This window comes from Clupea harengus, chromosome 17 (genome assembly GCF_900700415.2).
Source record: "Clupea harengus chromosome 17, Ch_v2.0.2, whole genome shotgun sequence".
In the NCBI taxonomy this organism is placed as follows: Eukaryota; Metazoa; Chordata; class Actinopteri; order Clupeiformes; family Clupeidae; genus Clupea; species Clupea harengus.
The window spans coordinates 4905670-4918154 of record NC_045168.1 but is presented as its reverse complement, the minus strand read 5'-3'; the positions used below and the strand labels follow the sequence as shown (position 1 = coordinate 4918154).

Sequence of the window (12485 nt, the reverse complement as noted above, 5' to 3'; positions counted from 1 at the left end):
TTTCAAAGATCCGGGGCCTGTGAGATAGCTGTGAAATTGTCTCTGCCCGAGCCTATGTGATACCGAGTGCTGAGGTCAAATAGCGTTCACTCTAGGCTGAAAGAGGTTTTTTTTTACTCCCTTACATTGCTGTGATATTTATTTCAGTTAATATTTTGAAATGATTCTGACCATTTTTGCCTATTTTTTCCCTAATGCTCCATATAACTCTGCGGTAAGCTATCAAATAATAACACACTTGATACCCATGCAAAAAGAAACAATGTTATGTAATATCAATATTTAGTGGAAATAAGTGACTTGGCATTAATTGGCTCAAATGTATTTAGGCGACTGAGAAAAAAAAAACATTGCCTTCCGAGCAGCATCCATTATTGCCTGTTTCCTTGTTAAGTTAACAGCGGATGTGCTTTAGATTTGAAAGGAGGTTTCCTCCCCTTGTTTGGCAAACAGATTAACGTTTAATTGTTGCCTGTTCTCCTGAGTCAATTGATTGAGATAGCTGAGCTTTCTGTTAAACTCACTGGCTGCCTGAACCCATGTATTACTTCTGTAATAATGGACTCGAGTTTGCCAAAAGAAAATGTAATTTTATTTACTTTTTAAGAAATGCACAATTTATGATTACTATGTATGATTCTGTAAAATTGTTTTTTTGCCACCTTGAAATACTTTTATAGCTGTTTTTGAAAGTAAACCAATAGTAGGTGTAATGTGTGTGTAAGTAGTTCCAGAGATCTCTTAAAAAGAGATTGGATTTTTGTTTGAGCTGTGTGGAAAGGCCAGGTGCTGTCCTGGTGTGTGTGTGTGTGTGTGTGCGTCTGTAGTTGTGTGTGGCTTAGTGTGTTTAAGTGGGTGTGTAGGTGTGACACTGTGGCCTCCTTTTGTTTGCAGTTAAAACAGAGCCAATGAGCAGCAGCGAAATCGCCACCTCTGTAGCAGAAGGCTCTCTAGACAGCTTCTCAGGATCAGGTGAGGGGGCTGATGGGATAGGGGCTTTAGGAAGGGCGGGTGGGGCACTACACCTCTCTCTCTCTCTCTCTCTCTCTTTCTTTTGCTCTCTCTTTACCTCACTGTCTCAGTTTCTATGTCTGTCGCTCTACCCATTTGTTTCTCTCTCTCTCTCTCTCTCGCTCTCTCTACGTATATCTTTCTCTCTCTCTCTCTAACACACACACACACACACACACAAACACTCTCTCACACACACACACAGCTGCAGAACTGATTAGCTGGGAGATGAGCCCAGAGATGTGCCGCTGATAAGCTTGAGGCCCAGGAAGTGTCCCCGCTGCTCGAGCCGCACCAATCCTACCAGGCTCTCTCTCGGTTCCCATGCCAGCAAAGGGCCGTCCCTCTTGCCAGTCGAGTGACACACCGTCACCCCCCACGCCCCCAGCCCGCCCCAGCCCCCTATGTTATTTTAGCCCTGTCTCAAAGGGAGTCTCCTCTCCCAGCTCTCTCGCTCAAACACCCCGCCTGACCTCTTCGAATCAGAACGATCGCTGCCCACATATGCATACGCAGTGAGTTTAAAGTTATTTGACGGATGAAAGAAAAATAATGGCTTTTCAAGAGCCACTGAAATCATGCTCTAGTATTCTTTTTTTCAAAACCTTCTGCACTGTTAGAAATATCATTGTTGAATGTACACACGTAATGAAATAAATATACATTTTCATATCTCACTTCCTAAGCATAAGAGAGCGTGCGGTGCAGTGGATAAAGTTGCAGCTAATTTGTCTTATTTCTCTAGTATTTGACTAAGTACTTGATACCTAAACGTTAGACGGACATAAATCATGGCTATGACTTCTGTCTGTGGCAATATTAATGAAATGTAGTAATTTTACACCGCCCTATACATCGGGGAGAAGGTAATGGCCAAACACACAGAAGCCCAGAGTTTGTCTTGTGGCAGGTGGTGATGTGTAAGGAAAGTGTTCAATATTAATAGTGTGTTTCTGGGACCGAAGCATATGGTTTCACACAGTTAGCACTCCCGCGCAGAACGCCTTACTTCACTTGTCATGACCACTTATGCAGGAGTTCAAGAAGTGTACAGTATCACTCATTCCAAAGAGAGATATTTGAACCCCCGACAAGCTGGCCCACAATGGACTTACATTTATCCCAATTTGACAGAATTAAGTCATCCAGGAACAAAATGCCTGTCTTACGCAGGATATTCCCTGAATAGAGCAATATTCCCTACTCTAGACTAAACGTAGTTGGAATGTGTGATACTGATCTAATTTGACCATAATAGCATAATCATGCTAACAGTGATACTAGCAAAGACTGACAGCCGCTTCTCACTGTAGCTCGCCAAAACACTGATACCCCAATTCTTCTTTAACGCAAAGACTTCATCAGTTTTTCCTCATACAGAGTGAACAGTAAGGTGGGCCGAATTTAGCCTAGCTAAACCCTCCAGCATCAAAAGAGCTCCAATTGCACAGTAGTCCTGTGTGTGCCGTCCGCAAGGGGCTTTCTTCAGAAGAGGCAGGCTATCAGGACTAGGGGGCTTGTAGCCAGAGCCGCGGGGTCTCCTAATGAAGGTGGTGATTATGTTCAGCGGCGGTTACCTGTAATCAGGGACGTCACTTTCCCACTTGGCATGGCCGAGAGGCCCAGGGTGAACAAGGCCATGAATCACTCCAATTGCAGCAGCGCACACACACACGTGTGTGTGTGTGTGTGTGTGTGTGTGTGTGTGGTATGTGTGTGTCCCAGTAGATGTGTGTAGATGTGTGTCTCAGTCTGTGAGCGTGGGTGCATGTGTGTGTGTGTGTGTGTGTGTGTGTGTGTGTGTGTGTGTGTGTGTGTGTGTGTGAGTGTGTGCATGTCTGTCAGTGTTTACACCAGGGTCTGTTCACTGCACAAAGACTTTACCAGAGATACGTTGGTCAGCAGAAAAAGTATTACCTGATTATTTGACTTCATTATTGGCCTCCATTTTTCAACCTTAAATAAGGTTACTGAAATAAATAGAGTAATGCAATGTAATTACTGTTTCCTTGGAATCCAGAAGTTCTGTTGGCAAAGAATAATATTGACTTTATTTTTTAACGTTTAAATATGTGCTTGCCTCTTTTCTTTTTAACTCTCCTCAGCTATTGGAAGTAGTGGCTTCAGCCCAAGACAAACTCACCAGTTCTCTCCACAGATTTACCCTTCCAAGTAAGGCTTCTTTTATTTTTCTTTAAAAAATAAGCAGCATCCAACTTCATTTGGGCTTTAATTAGATCCTTCTGCCAGATCGGGCTTTTTCAACCAGCTTTGTTTGCATTGATGTCTGCAGTTCGCCTACTCCGAAATCTGTTGTAATTATTATCTTGCAAAAATTTACTTTGCCATTTATTATTCTTTCGCAATGTATATCATCTCCCCCGATGGCTATCTTGTTTTGTACAGCTTGGCCCAATATTTATGATTAAGTAGCAGAATCACAAAGAATTTGTCAGTGAGCTAACTTCACATTATGGTTTTGAGAAAAATATGTTCCTCTTTCCTCCCTGTCTCTCTCTCTCTCTGTCTCTCTCTCCCTGTCTCTCTCTCTTTCTCTCTCCATTCTGTTTCTCTCCAATAGCAGACCGTATCCACACATTCTTCCAACCCCTTCATCCCAAAATATGGCCGCCTATGGCCAGACGCAGTATACCACAGGAATGCAACAGGCCGCTGCCTATGCAGGCTACCCACAACCAGGGCAGCCCTACGGAATTCCAGCCTATGGTAACCAGTCCGAGACAAGGAGATTCACTCCTGTCTCTCTCTCTCTTACGTCTTTTATTTGTTGAATGCGTGTGTGTTTTATGTCCCGTCTTTCTGCTCCTAATCGGTTTGGATTTGCCTTCACCAAACAACTGAAAGGAAGAACAACATCAAAGCAGTATTTTGTTCAGAACGTACGCTAAGTATAGCAGAATAATGCTAAGTCTTCGTAGAGCAGTTATCGGTGATGACAGTATGTGAATGGTAAATGATGTTGTCTTGTATTTATCATCGTCAGTTATGAGGGCAAGTACATGAGGGTAGATCTCACGGGAAGCTGTGCTGATGCTCGTACCCTTCATGAGGGAGATATGCTAACGCTAGCTCCAGGACGCCCTGTGTTTCCATTGCCCTCAGTGGAAAGCCAGAATTCTGCTGAGCCGCTGTTTTCTACCTGCACCACGTGACTCAGCAAAACAAAAAAAGTTGCTTATTTTCTGCTAGCCAGACAGATGTCAGAGATTATGACAAAAACGAACTTCCAAACCCCGAAAAAACAAACAAACAAAACAAAACGAAACAAAAAAAAAAGAAGGCTTATGCAGCCATTGCAAGATCAGGAACGCAGGGGCAAGAAATTGGGCTTTATTTGTCCTAAGGATTGAGAGTACTTGAAGCTCATGGAATGCATGCCGTTAGTGCGTGATAGTGTTGTGTCAGGCCGGACAGTCTGAGAAAGGAGTTTTCACAATGGAAGGGTTTGTTTGAGTGAGAGCAAATCATAAACTGAAGGTTGCTTGAAAAACTTGGGCCCGATTCAAACTAACCAAAAGCCAGCCTCTTTCTCACCCAGCGTATTAAATTCTTGGAAGTCTTGGCATTTACTGTAACTCACAGGATCATGCTCACACACACACTCAGACATGAAAACACACACACAAACTCACATAGACATACCACACAGTCATGCAAAACATACACACGCAAACACACAAACACACATACACACTCTCATGTCACACAGAAATGCAGTGATGAGACACAATGTTCCTTGATGATTCAGAGTTACCTCTCTCTCAACACAGAGGCTGCCTTTTGTGTTAGCTTCAGTCATGGGTCCTCTCCTTACTGAGTCACAACGCCCTTTCTTTCTTTCTTTCTGTCCGTCTGTCCTTCTTTCTTTCTATCTTTCTGTACGTCCTTCTTCTCGTAATGTTTGTCTTTGACAATGGGAGCAGCCGAAGTGCGAGCTGTGCATCATACAGATTTGGTGTCACTAACTGATTCAGGTCCGTTGTGGGCAGGCATCAAGACAGAGGGCGGGCTCTCCCAGGCACAGTCACCGGGCCAGACCGGCTTCCTGAGCTACAGCTCCGGCTTCTCCACACCTCAGACGGGACAGGCACCCTACAGCTACCAGATGCAAGGTCAGGAGACCTTATGTGTGTGTGTGTGTGTGTGTGTGTGTGTGTGTGTGTGTGTGTGTGTGTGTGTGTGTGTGTGTGTGTGTGTGTGTGAGTGAGCGTGTATGTGTGTGCGTTTGTATATGTGTGTGTGTGTGTGTGTGTGTGTCTGTGACTCTGTGTGTGTACTAGGAAGACTAGAAAAAAAAACACGGTGGCAAAACAGAGGCACAGGGCCATTCTCCGGCTCTTTCAAAAGAGGAGACAATTAACGGCAGGCACAGACCAATTCATAACATCCCCCCTGACATATGGTTGTGTTGAGCCACAGTTAAGGCACAGGCCTTTTTGGATTAGGCCTTCAGAGACATCAACACAGACGGGGAGAGGGGGGGGGGATGGGAGGGGTGAAAAACACTCTAGTGTGCTGTTTTAGGCTGGAGGTTTTTTTTTTCTTCTACTTCTTCTTCTTTTTTTCAATTCATGGTTTGGCTCTGTCTCTGGCCATGGGTGTTTGTTAGCGTGTTTGTTTAAGAGAGAACACCAAAGAAACTCGCGTCCTTGAGGCCGACGAATGGGAGTCGTGATCGCAGCATTGGCTGAAACACTCTTCTGAGATATCTGCCACACAGGCTTTTCTTTAAGTAGCCTCCATTCCGTCTCTCTCTCTCTCTCTTTCTCTCTCTCTCTTTCTTTCCCTCTCTCTCTCTCCCTCTCTCTATCCCTCTCCCCCCTCCTTGTCCCTGTCTCTGCAGTGGCTCAAGAGCATTTCCTCAGCCCTGTTTGGACGTTGTAGCCTCCTAACCGCTCAGCCGGCGCGCGTCTTTGTCTTCGCCTCTCTCCACCTAAATAAAGTGTGACAGTCGAAACATCCCCACATGTTTTCTGAGAGGCCGCCAGAAAGCGCAGTCTTATGCAGTAAATAACGTGCGGTGGTGGCAGATGGGGCCCGGGCTCCACGCCTCTTAGCCAAATTGCAGTGGCCCGCTGCGGAGCCCCTCGTGTTGAAATGCCCCAACCCGCGTCAAAGTGTTACTTCCTCGAGTCACAGAAGTTCTGGTCGTGATGGCGCGGTCATGCGGCCAGTTGCCTGAGCATTACCCTCATTTGAGCCTTAAACTGTAGGAGCAGTCCTCATGGCCTCCACTGACACTTACGAACAGGTTTGCGATCGACTGCTATGTCACTTGACAGATGAGCAGAAGGCCTCTGCCCAGGTCTCCACCGCGTTGCTCTCACCCAGATATTGATTTGAACCAGGCCAGTCTGGGAAGGAAGAAGGAAACCCGGGACAGAGTGGTTGGTTGGTCCGGCTACCCCCCCCCCCCCCTTCTTTTCACCTCCTGACCTCACGTTCTCCACCATTTGATACTCCCCCCAGGTCCGCGGCACAGCAAGGCGACCAGTCTCTTCCCAGCTGTCGAAGGGAATGCAATTAGATTAATGTTTTTACACTTTCCTTTCATGCCTAATTGCAATGGGTGAGACTGCCAGGGTTGCCAGATTCTTGATAGGGGAAAAAATGCAAGGGATAAAAGATATCTGGTGACCTTAATGGTAACGGCAGCTTTACGAGTGCTTCTGCTGGAGGGTAATGCTGACAGCCCAAGGTAATTGTTGCAAAACTAGATTAAGCGTTCATTCAACATAATTCACTTAATTATATAATACTTCTTAGTTTAAAAGACCCGCAAACTACAGTCTCTTTTGCTTTACCGTCAGAGCCAAGTATAAAATGCGCGTCTATGTTAGATGTCCAACGTTAAATATGTATTAAATTCCCCACAAAGTGACTTCTTGACTAAATCTTTATTTTTTACAATGGACATTGTTATAACTCTATTGTTATAACTTAATTACTTTTCCACAAGTCTTGCAAAGAAATGCCCAAAGTTTTACAGGAAAGTAGCTCGTCCTAGTGATATTTTTTCTAGTTTGAACAGACGCTAATTGGGGGGGGTAATTGAGTTCCCTGCAGTCTGCGGACTGCCTGGATGGTCTGGGCGGCCGTCTGCTTTTTTAAAAGAAGCCCATCTGGACTTGATAGCCTTCTCCCAGGAGAGGCATACAAACTTCTGCTACAAATATTGTGCACTGATGATAGACATAGCCCATGGCTAGAAGACTGATCAAGCAGAGCAAATGGACTCCCAATTGGTGAGCCATAAGGCGGGACCCCTTTCGTCTAGGCCAGGGGGAACTAACTGGAGCGGTTAGCCAAGAAGGGGAGGGGGGGCAGTTTGGAGGGTTGGAGGGGGGAGCTGATGGGGTTGAGGGTTGAGTGCCCCTCGGGAAAGGCAAGGCTTCTCCCAGCATGGGCTCATTCTTCAAGGGCTGCCGGGGATCTCAACAGCTTTTTATGTGGCCCTTCGCTCTCTCTCCTTGGGGTTGACGGCCATCCCGCGAGTGAGAGCTTTTATGACTTTTTGAACTGTGGATTTAGCTAATTTGTTGTTCAATGGGAGGCTGTGCTGTCCCTTTATGTGCAAGATAAAATGAGCAAGCGCCAGCTCAAAGGACAGCTCCTAAAAGCTCGAGAGACAGGCCCCCCGCCATTTAAACAAAAAGAGAAAGAAAGAAAAGAACGAAAGGCAAATGGCAAACAAAAAAGGTCCAGCAGCCCTTTTCTCCTCCTACATCAAATATCTGGGAGGAGAAGAGAAACTTAAACAAACAACAGATCCATTTAATCAGGAGCTGCTTCAGATGATAAAAAAAGTGTTTCAGCCTGAAAGAGCCGCATCCTGAATGGGCAAACAGCTACCCACACACACACACACACACACACACAAGCACACACACACACACACACACACACACACACACACACACACACACACACACACACACACACACACACACACACAGAATGCCTGAAAAGCTGCTTTGCATTTGTCACGGTCTGGGGGGGCCACCCGTGATGGAAGTGATGATCGCAGCATGAAAGGCCTCTCACTCCGTTTGTTTCCGCGAACAAAGGTGTAATTGGGCTCTCATTTAAAGCACAGTAAATTAATCTCTGGTGTGTTTTCATGCTGGGCTGGCTTGCTGCTAAGACAGAGAGAGAGAGGGGGGGGGGGGCGGGGGGGCTTTGAGATACAGTACCCACAGTACTCCTGTGAAGTCCATCAGGGTGCCCTTTGAAGCGCTGTAACTTCAGAGAGGGCTACCTAACCTGCCTGCAAGCTCCAGAGCTCTGAGGTGAAAGAACAAAACCAAATGTAAGGATCGTTTTTGTTTTAAGTCCAGTTTCTTTGTGATGTAGGATATTTTTGTTGCTTTTTTAAGGATGATGGCAAGCAATGCAACTTACTTGTGACATTTTGCTTGGTGAATTACAATGTGGATATTTCTTTTGGTGACTTTTACTCCAAGTTGCCTGTAAGTCAGGTAGTGATTTATCAGACTCTAAAGTTATTTTTTGCCGTGTTTTCATACGTGGGTCCCCAGTCATCGCTGGCTTCATAAGTGCCTGAACCCACTGTGACTGAACCCACTCAGGTGTGAGAAGAAGAGCTGGGAGAGACTCTGAAGTCATTTTAATGGTTCACAGAGCATAGAACCCAGGGCCTCTCCTGGTCCATAGAGCTCATGTTGTGTATATTATTAAGCCATTAGATGCTATCTCCATTTAAAGAATTAATTAGCCCAGAGGTGATTCACTTGAGTGGCGCACTCCTTTGGAGAAGAAGACAGCAGTGTTGCATATTCATTGCACAGGATGTAGGAGAGGACCCTCACAGTCACACAAACACACACTTCTACCTCCACCCTGCCCCACCCCAAACACACACACACACACACACACACACACACACACACACACACACACACACACACACACACACACACACACACACACACACACAAACACACACACACACACACACACACACACACACACATACACATCCCCTCCCTTCTTGCAGGCACACACAACAGATCCTCTGTTTGTGTTATTGAAAAGCCAGGGATACTTGAAAGATCACACTCTGCCCCTCCCCATCCCTCCCTCCCTCCCTCCCTCTCTCTCTCTCTCCCTTCAGTGGTCCTGATTTCATCACTGATAGGAGAGGAAGATAAGGCCACTGTTTACCCCCATAAGCCCCTCCACCTACCCCCTACCTTCCCACCCCACCCCAGGACCAACCCCTCCCCTTATAATAACTCTTTACCCTTCATTGGAGCCGCATGGCTTTCTGTTGCTCACAGTGACCCTGTGTTATGTAGCCATATGCCCGACACACAAAATCCTTTTGATATACCCCTCATATTGTATGAAGCATCACATCAGCCTGATTCTGACCCTGCCTTATTGCTCTGTGTTCTCTGTGTATGTCCAGGCATAACTCTGGGTTGTCTTTCATTTTTCTCTTTGTCTTTTTTTGCTTGCAGGAGGCAGTTTTACAACTACATCAGGACTGTATGCTGGGAGCAATTCCCTCACAAATTCAACTGGATTCAATAGTACACAACAGGTAGTCCTAATATGATTCATACTGCTGCCATCCTTGTGAAAATATTTGTGTCGTAAAAAAAAAAGTGTTATTGTTGCCGTGGCTATCGTGAAGGCCTTACAAATTGGCAGTTTTGAGGAGTTTTCCTACGTCTCTGGAAGTCTTTATTGGACATATGTATGCCTTCACTTCATCCATGTGATATGAATCATTCATTGTGTCTTGACCACTGTGGACAAGGAGAGTCTTGCACTTCTCATTCACATGAATTATGCCACTGGAGAGAGAGAGAGAGAGAGAGCGAGGAGGGGAAAAAACTACAAGAAAGACAGAAAGAAAGAAAGAAAAACGTGAAGACAGCTCAGCATCCAGATGTAGGACAGGAGAGACATATGTTAGCGTTTACGTTTTGGAATCCGCACAGTAAAGTAGCAGTATCGCACACGGGCAATCTCACGTTACAGAACACTCCCACACCACCCCACCCCACCCCAACCCCTTTTTCATTCTCTCTCTCTTTTTCTTTATTGACATCTCCCTTCTTCTTCTGCTGCAGGACTACCCCTCGTACCCAAGCTTTGGCCAGGGTCAGTATGCGCAGTATTACAACAGCTCCCCGTACACGTCCCCGTATATGACGAGCAACAACACCAGCCCCACCACCCCCTCCACCACTGCCACCTACACGCTCCAGGAGCCGCCCTCCAGCATCACCAGCCAAGCCCTCTCCGAGCCGCCGCCAGGTGAGCGCACACACACACACACACACACACACACACACATCTGCACACACATGTAGACACACTTCCATACACCTACACACAGTCCCATATGCCTACGCACACACACGCACACACACACACACACACACACACACACACACACACACACACACACACACACACTGACACATGCACTTCAACACACCTACACACACCCATATGCCTACACAGGTACACACACATATACCTACAGATACCCCATACTCCTATACACATAACCAGATTTTCATACACCTACACACACTCCCATACACTTACTCACAGTCACTATCAATCTCACATGCCTACGCACACACACTCAGTTACATTCAGTTAATGCTCAAGTCTACACTAGAAAACCAATGTGTTGCCTGTGGCCTTAGATGGTGGCAAAAGGCCCTAATGCACTGGTAGAAATCAGTAATCTTATATGTATTCGCATGAAGTTAATGTTGCTGTGCTACAGTCAGTTGTAGAGAAGTGATATTCCCTGATTATGTGTTTCTGCTCATCGGGCCATGGTGATCTTTGCTCTTTGCATTGTGAGCCAGCAAAAACATCACAGGCTGTGGGGTGAAACTGCACTGGTCTTATTAAGGCAATAATGTTGGAGTCCGTCTACTGTAAACACAGCCCAGCTTTTCAAATAAATACTCACTGGACAGCCAAAGACAATTGAAACATACAGTATACAACAGAAGTGGGTACACCCCTGTGAAATATCACCTAAATTATTAAAATTGTATCACCTTACAGTAATTGCATTATTTCCAGTAGTGTATTTGCTCTTAAGTAAAAATACATTTCACAATGTACTATGTACAAGCCCCATAGTAGGATCTCAGTGTAACATAAGTCAGTACACCTTTCATTACTGAGATTCAAATCTTTTATTTTTTCAATACCTTGTATGTCCACCTTTATTTTTGATGACAGACTCAATCCTCCTCAGCTTGGAGGAAACCAACGTTGCACACGTTTCTGGAGAGATGTCCTGCCATTCTTCAGAGACAGGTTTTTTTCAGCTGTTCTTTGATTGAGGGGGGTGTGTTGCTCTACCTTTCTCTTTAAAATATCCAGAGGTGTTCTATTAGATTCAAGGTCATAGTTTTCACTTTTTTGTTCTTTGGAATCTCTTGCGTGATTTTGGCAGTGGGCTTTGGAATGTTATCATGCTGGAATATTCCTCTCCTGCCAAGCTCCTGGAGTCTGGGAGTCATCTTGTCAGCCAGTAGTTTGGTACATCCACACAGTAGCGGCTGGTGGCTAATTTCACTGAGGAGGCAGACTACACACACACACACACACACACACACACACACACACACACACACACACACAGTGTAGTTCTTGTAAGTGCATCCCACTACAGGATCAAAATGAGTTAAGGCTCAATCAGCTGTCCTAAGGAAAATGGCCCGCTTGTTCAAAGCAACACTTTTTCAAAGCAAGTCTCTCCCACAGATTCAACTCAACACACTATCACCTGGCCTCTGCCCCATTTTGTGTCAGTGATCACAGGTTTTCTAACTTGTGTGTCAGTGATGACAGGTGTATTCACTTTTGTTGCATTGAGTCTCTACTTTGAGGCCTGCATATAGTCTTTAGTCAATATAGTCTATAGTCAATATAGCCTTTCTAATATTGTTCATTAGAAGAAATACTTAGAAAATAATGCAATTATTAAGGGGTGATACAATTTAAATCATTTGACATTAAAGTGATATTGGCCAGGGGTGTACTCACTTCTGTTGTATACTAAATCATTGCTAATTACCTTGCTGTCAGTTGTTATTTTGGTTACTAACACGCATAGCAGCTCGAAAGGTTATCCAGTTTCTTAACATCAGTGTGCCAAAATTGCTTGATTTGTATTCAGAAGCAACAAAGCTTCTGTTGTAGCTCAACTGTAGAAATATATTAGTAAAATGTAGTAAGATGTAAGAGTAAGCCTTAAGCATCTGCTGAATCACTAAACAGAAAATAAACACAGCTTGGCTCTTCATCAGGACAGTGGCACAACTCTCAGATCCCAGTCACAAGTAGTCAATCCATCAGTGCCTAGAGGTCTATCCAAACACCAAACGTGATGTCTCACAAAACAAGATTTATTTTCCATATTTTCCAACAATCTCATTTCTAGCACT

General features: G+C 45.0%; 1 protein-coding gene across 10 annotated transcripts in view; it reads left to right on the top strand.

The window, feature by feature from the left end:
* eya1 (EYA transcriptional coactivator and phosphatase 1) overlaps positions 1-12485 on the top strand; it is a 73164-nt gene that overhangs the window by 33826 nt on the left and 26853 nt on the right. For 5 of the 10 annotated variants that reach the window (XM_031583863.2, XM_042710194.1, XM_031583868.2 and 2 more), the window contains 7 exons: positions 895-972; positions 3117-3183; positions 3593-3738; positions 5007-5144; positions 9516-9598; positions 10134-10320; positions 11275-11352. In XM_031583863.2, coding sequence (XP_031439723.1) covers positions 895-972; positions 3117-3183; positions 3593-3738; positions 5007-5144; positions 9516-9598; positions 10134-10320; positions 11275-11352 — 777 coding nt within the window. The remainder of the gene's footprint in view (positions 1-894; positions 973-3116; positions 3184-3592; positions 3739-5006; positions 5145-9515; positions 9599-10133; positions 10321-11274; positions 11353-12485) is intronic. The other 5 variants (XM_031583874.2, XM_031583866.2, XM_031583878.2 and 2 more) reach the window with 3 other exon arrangements.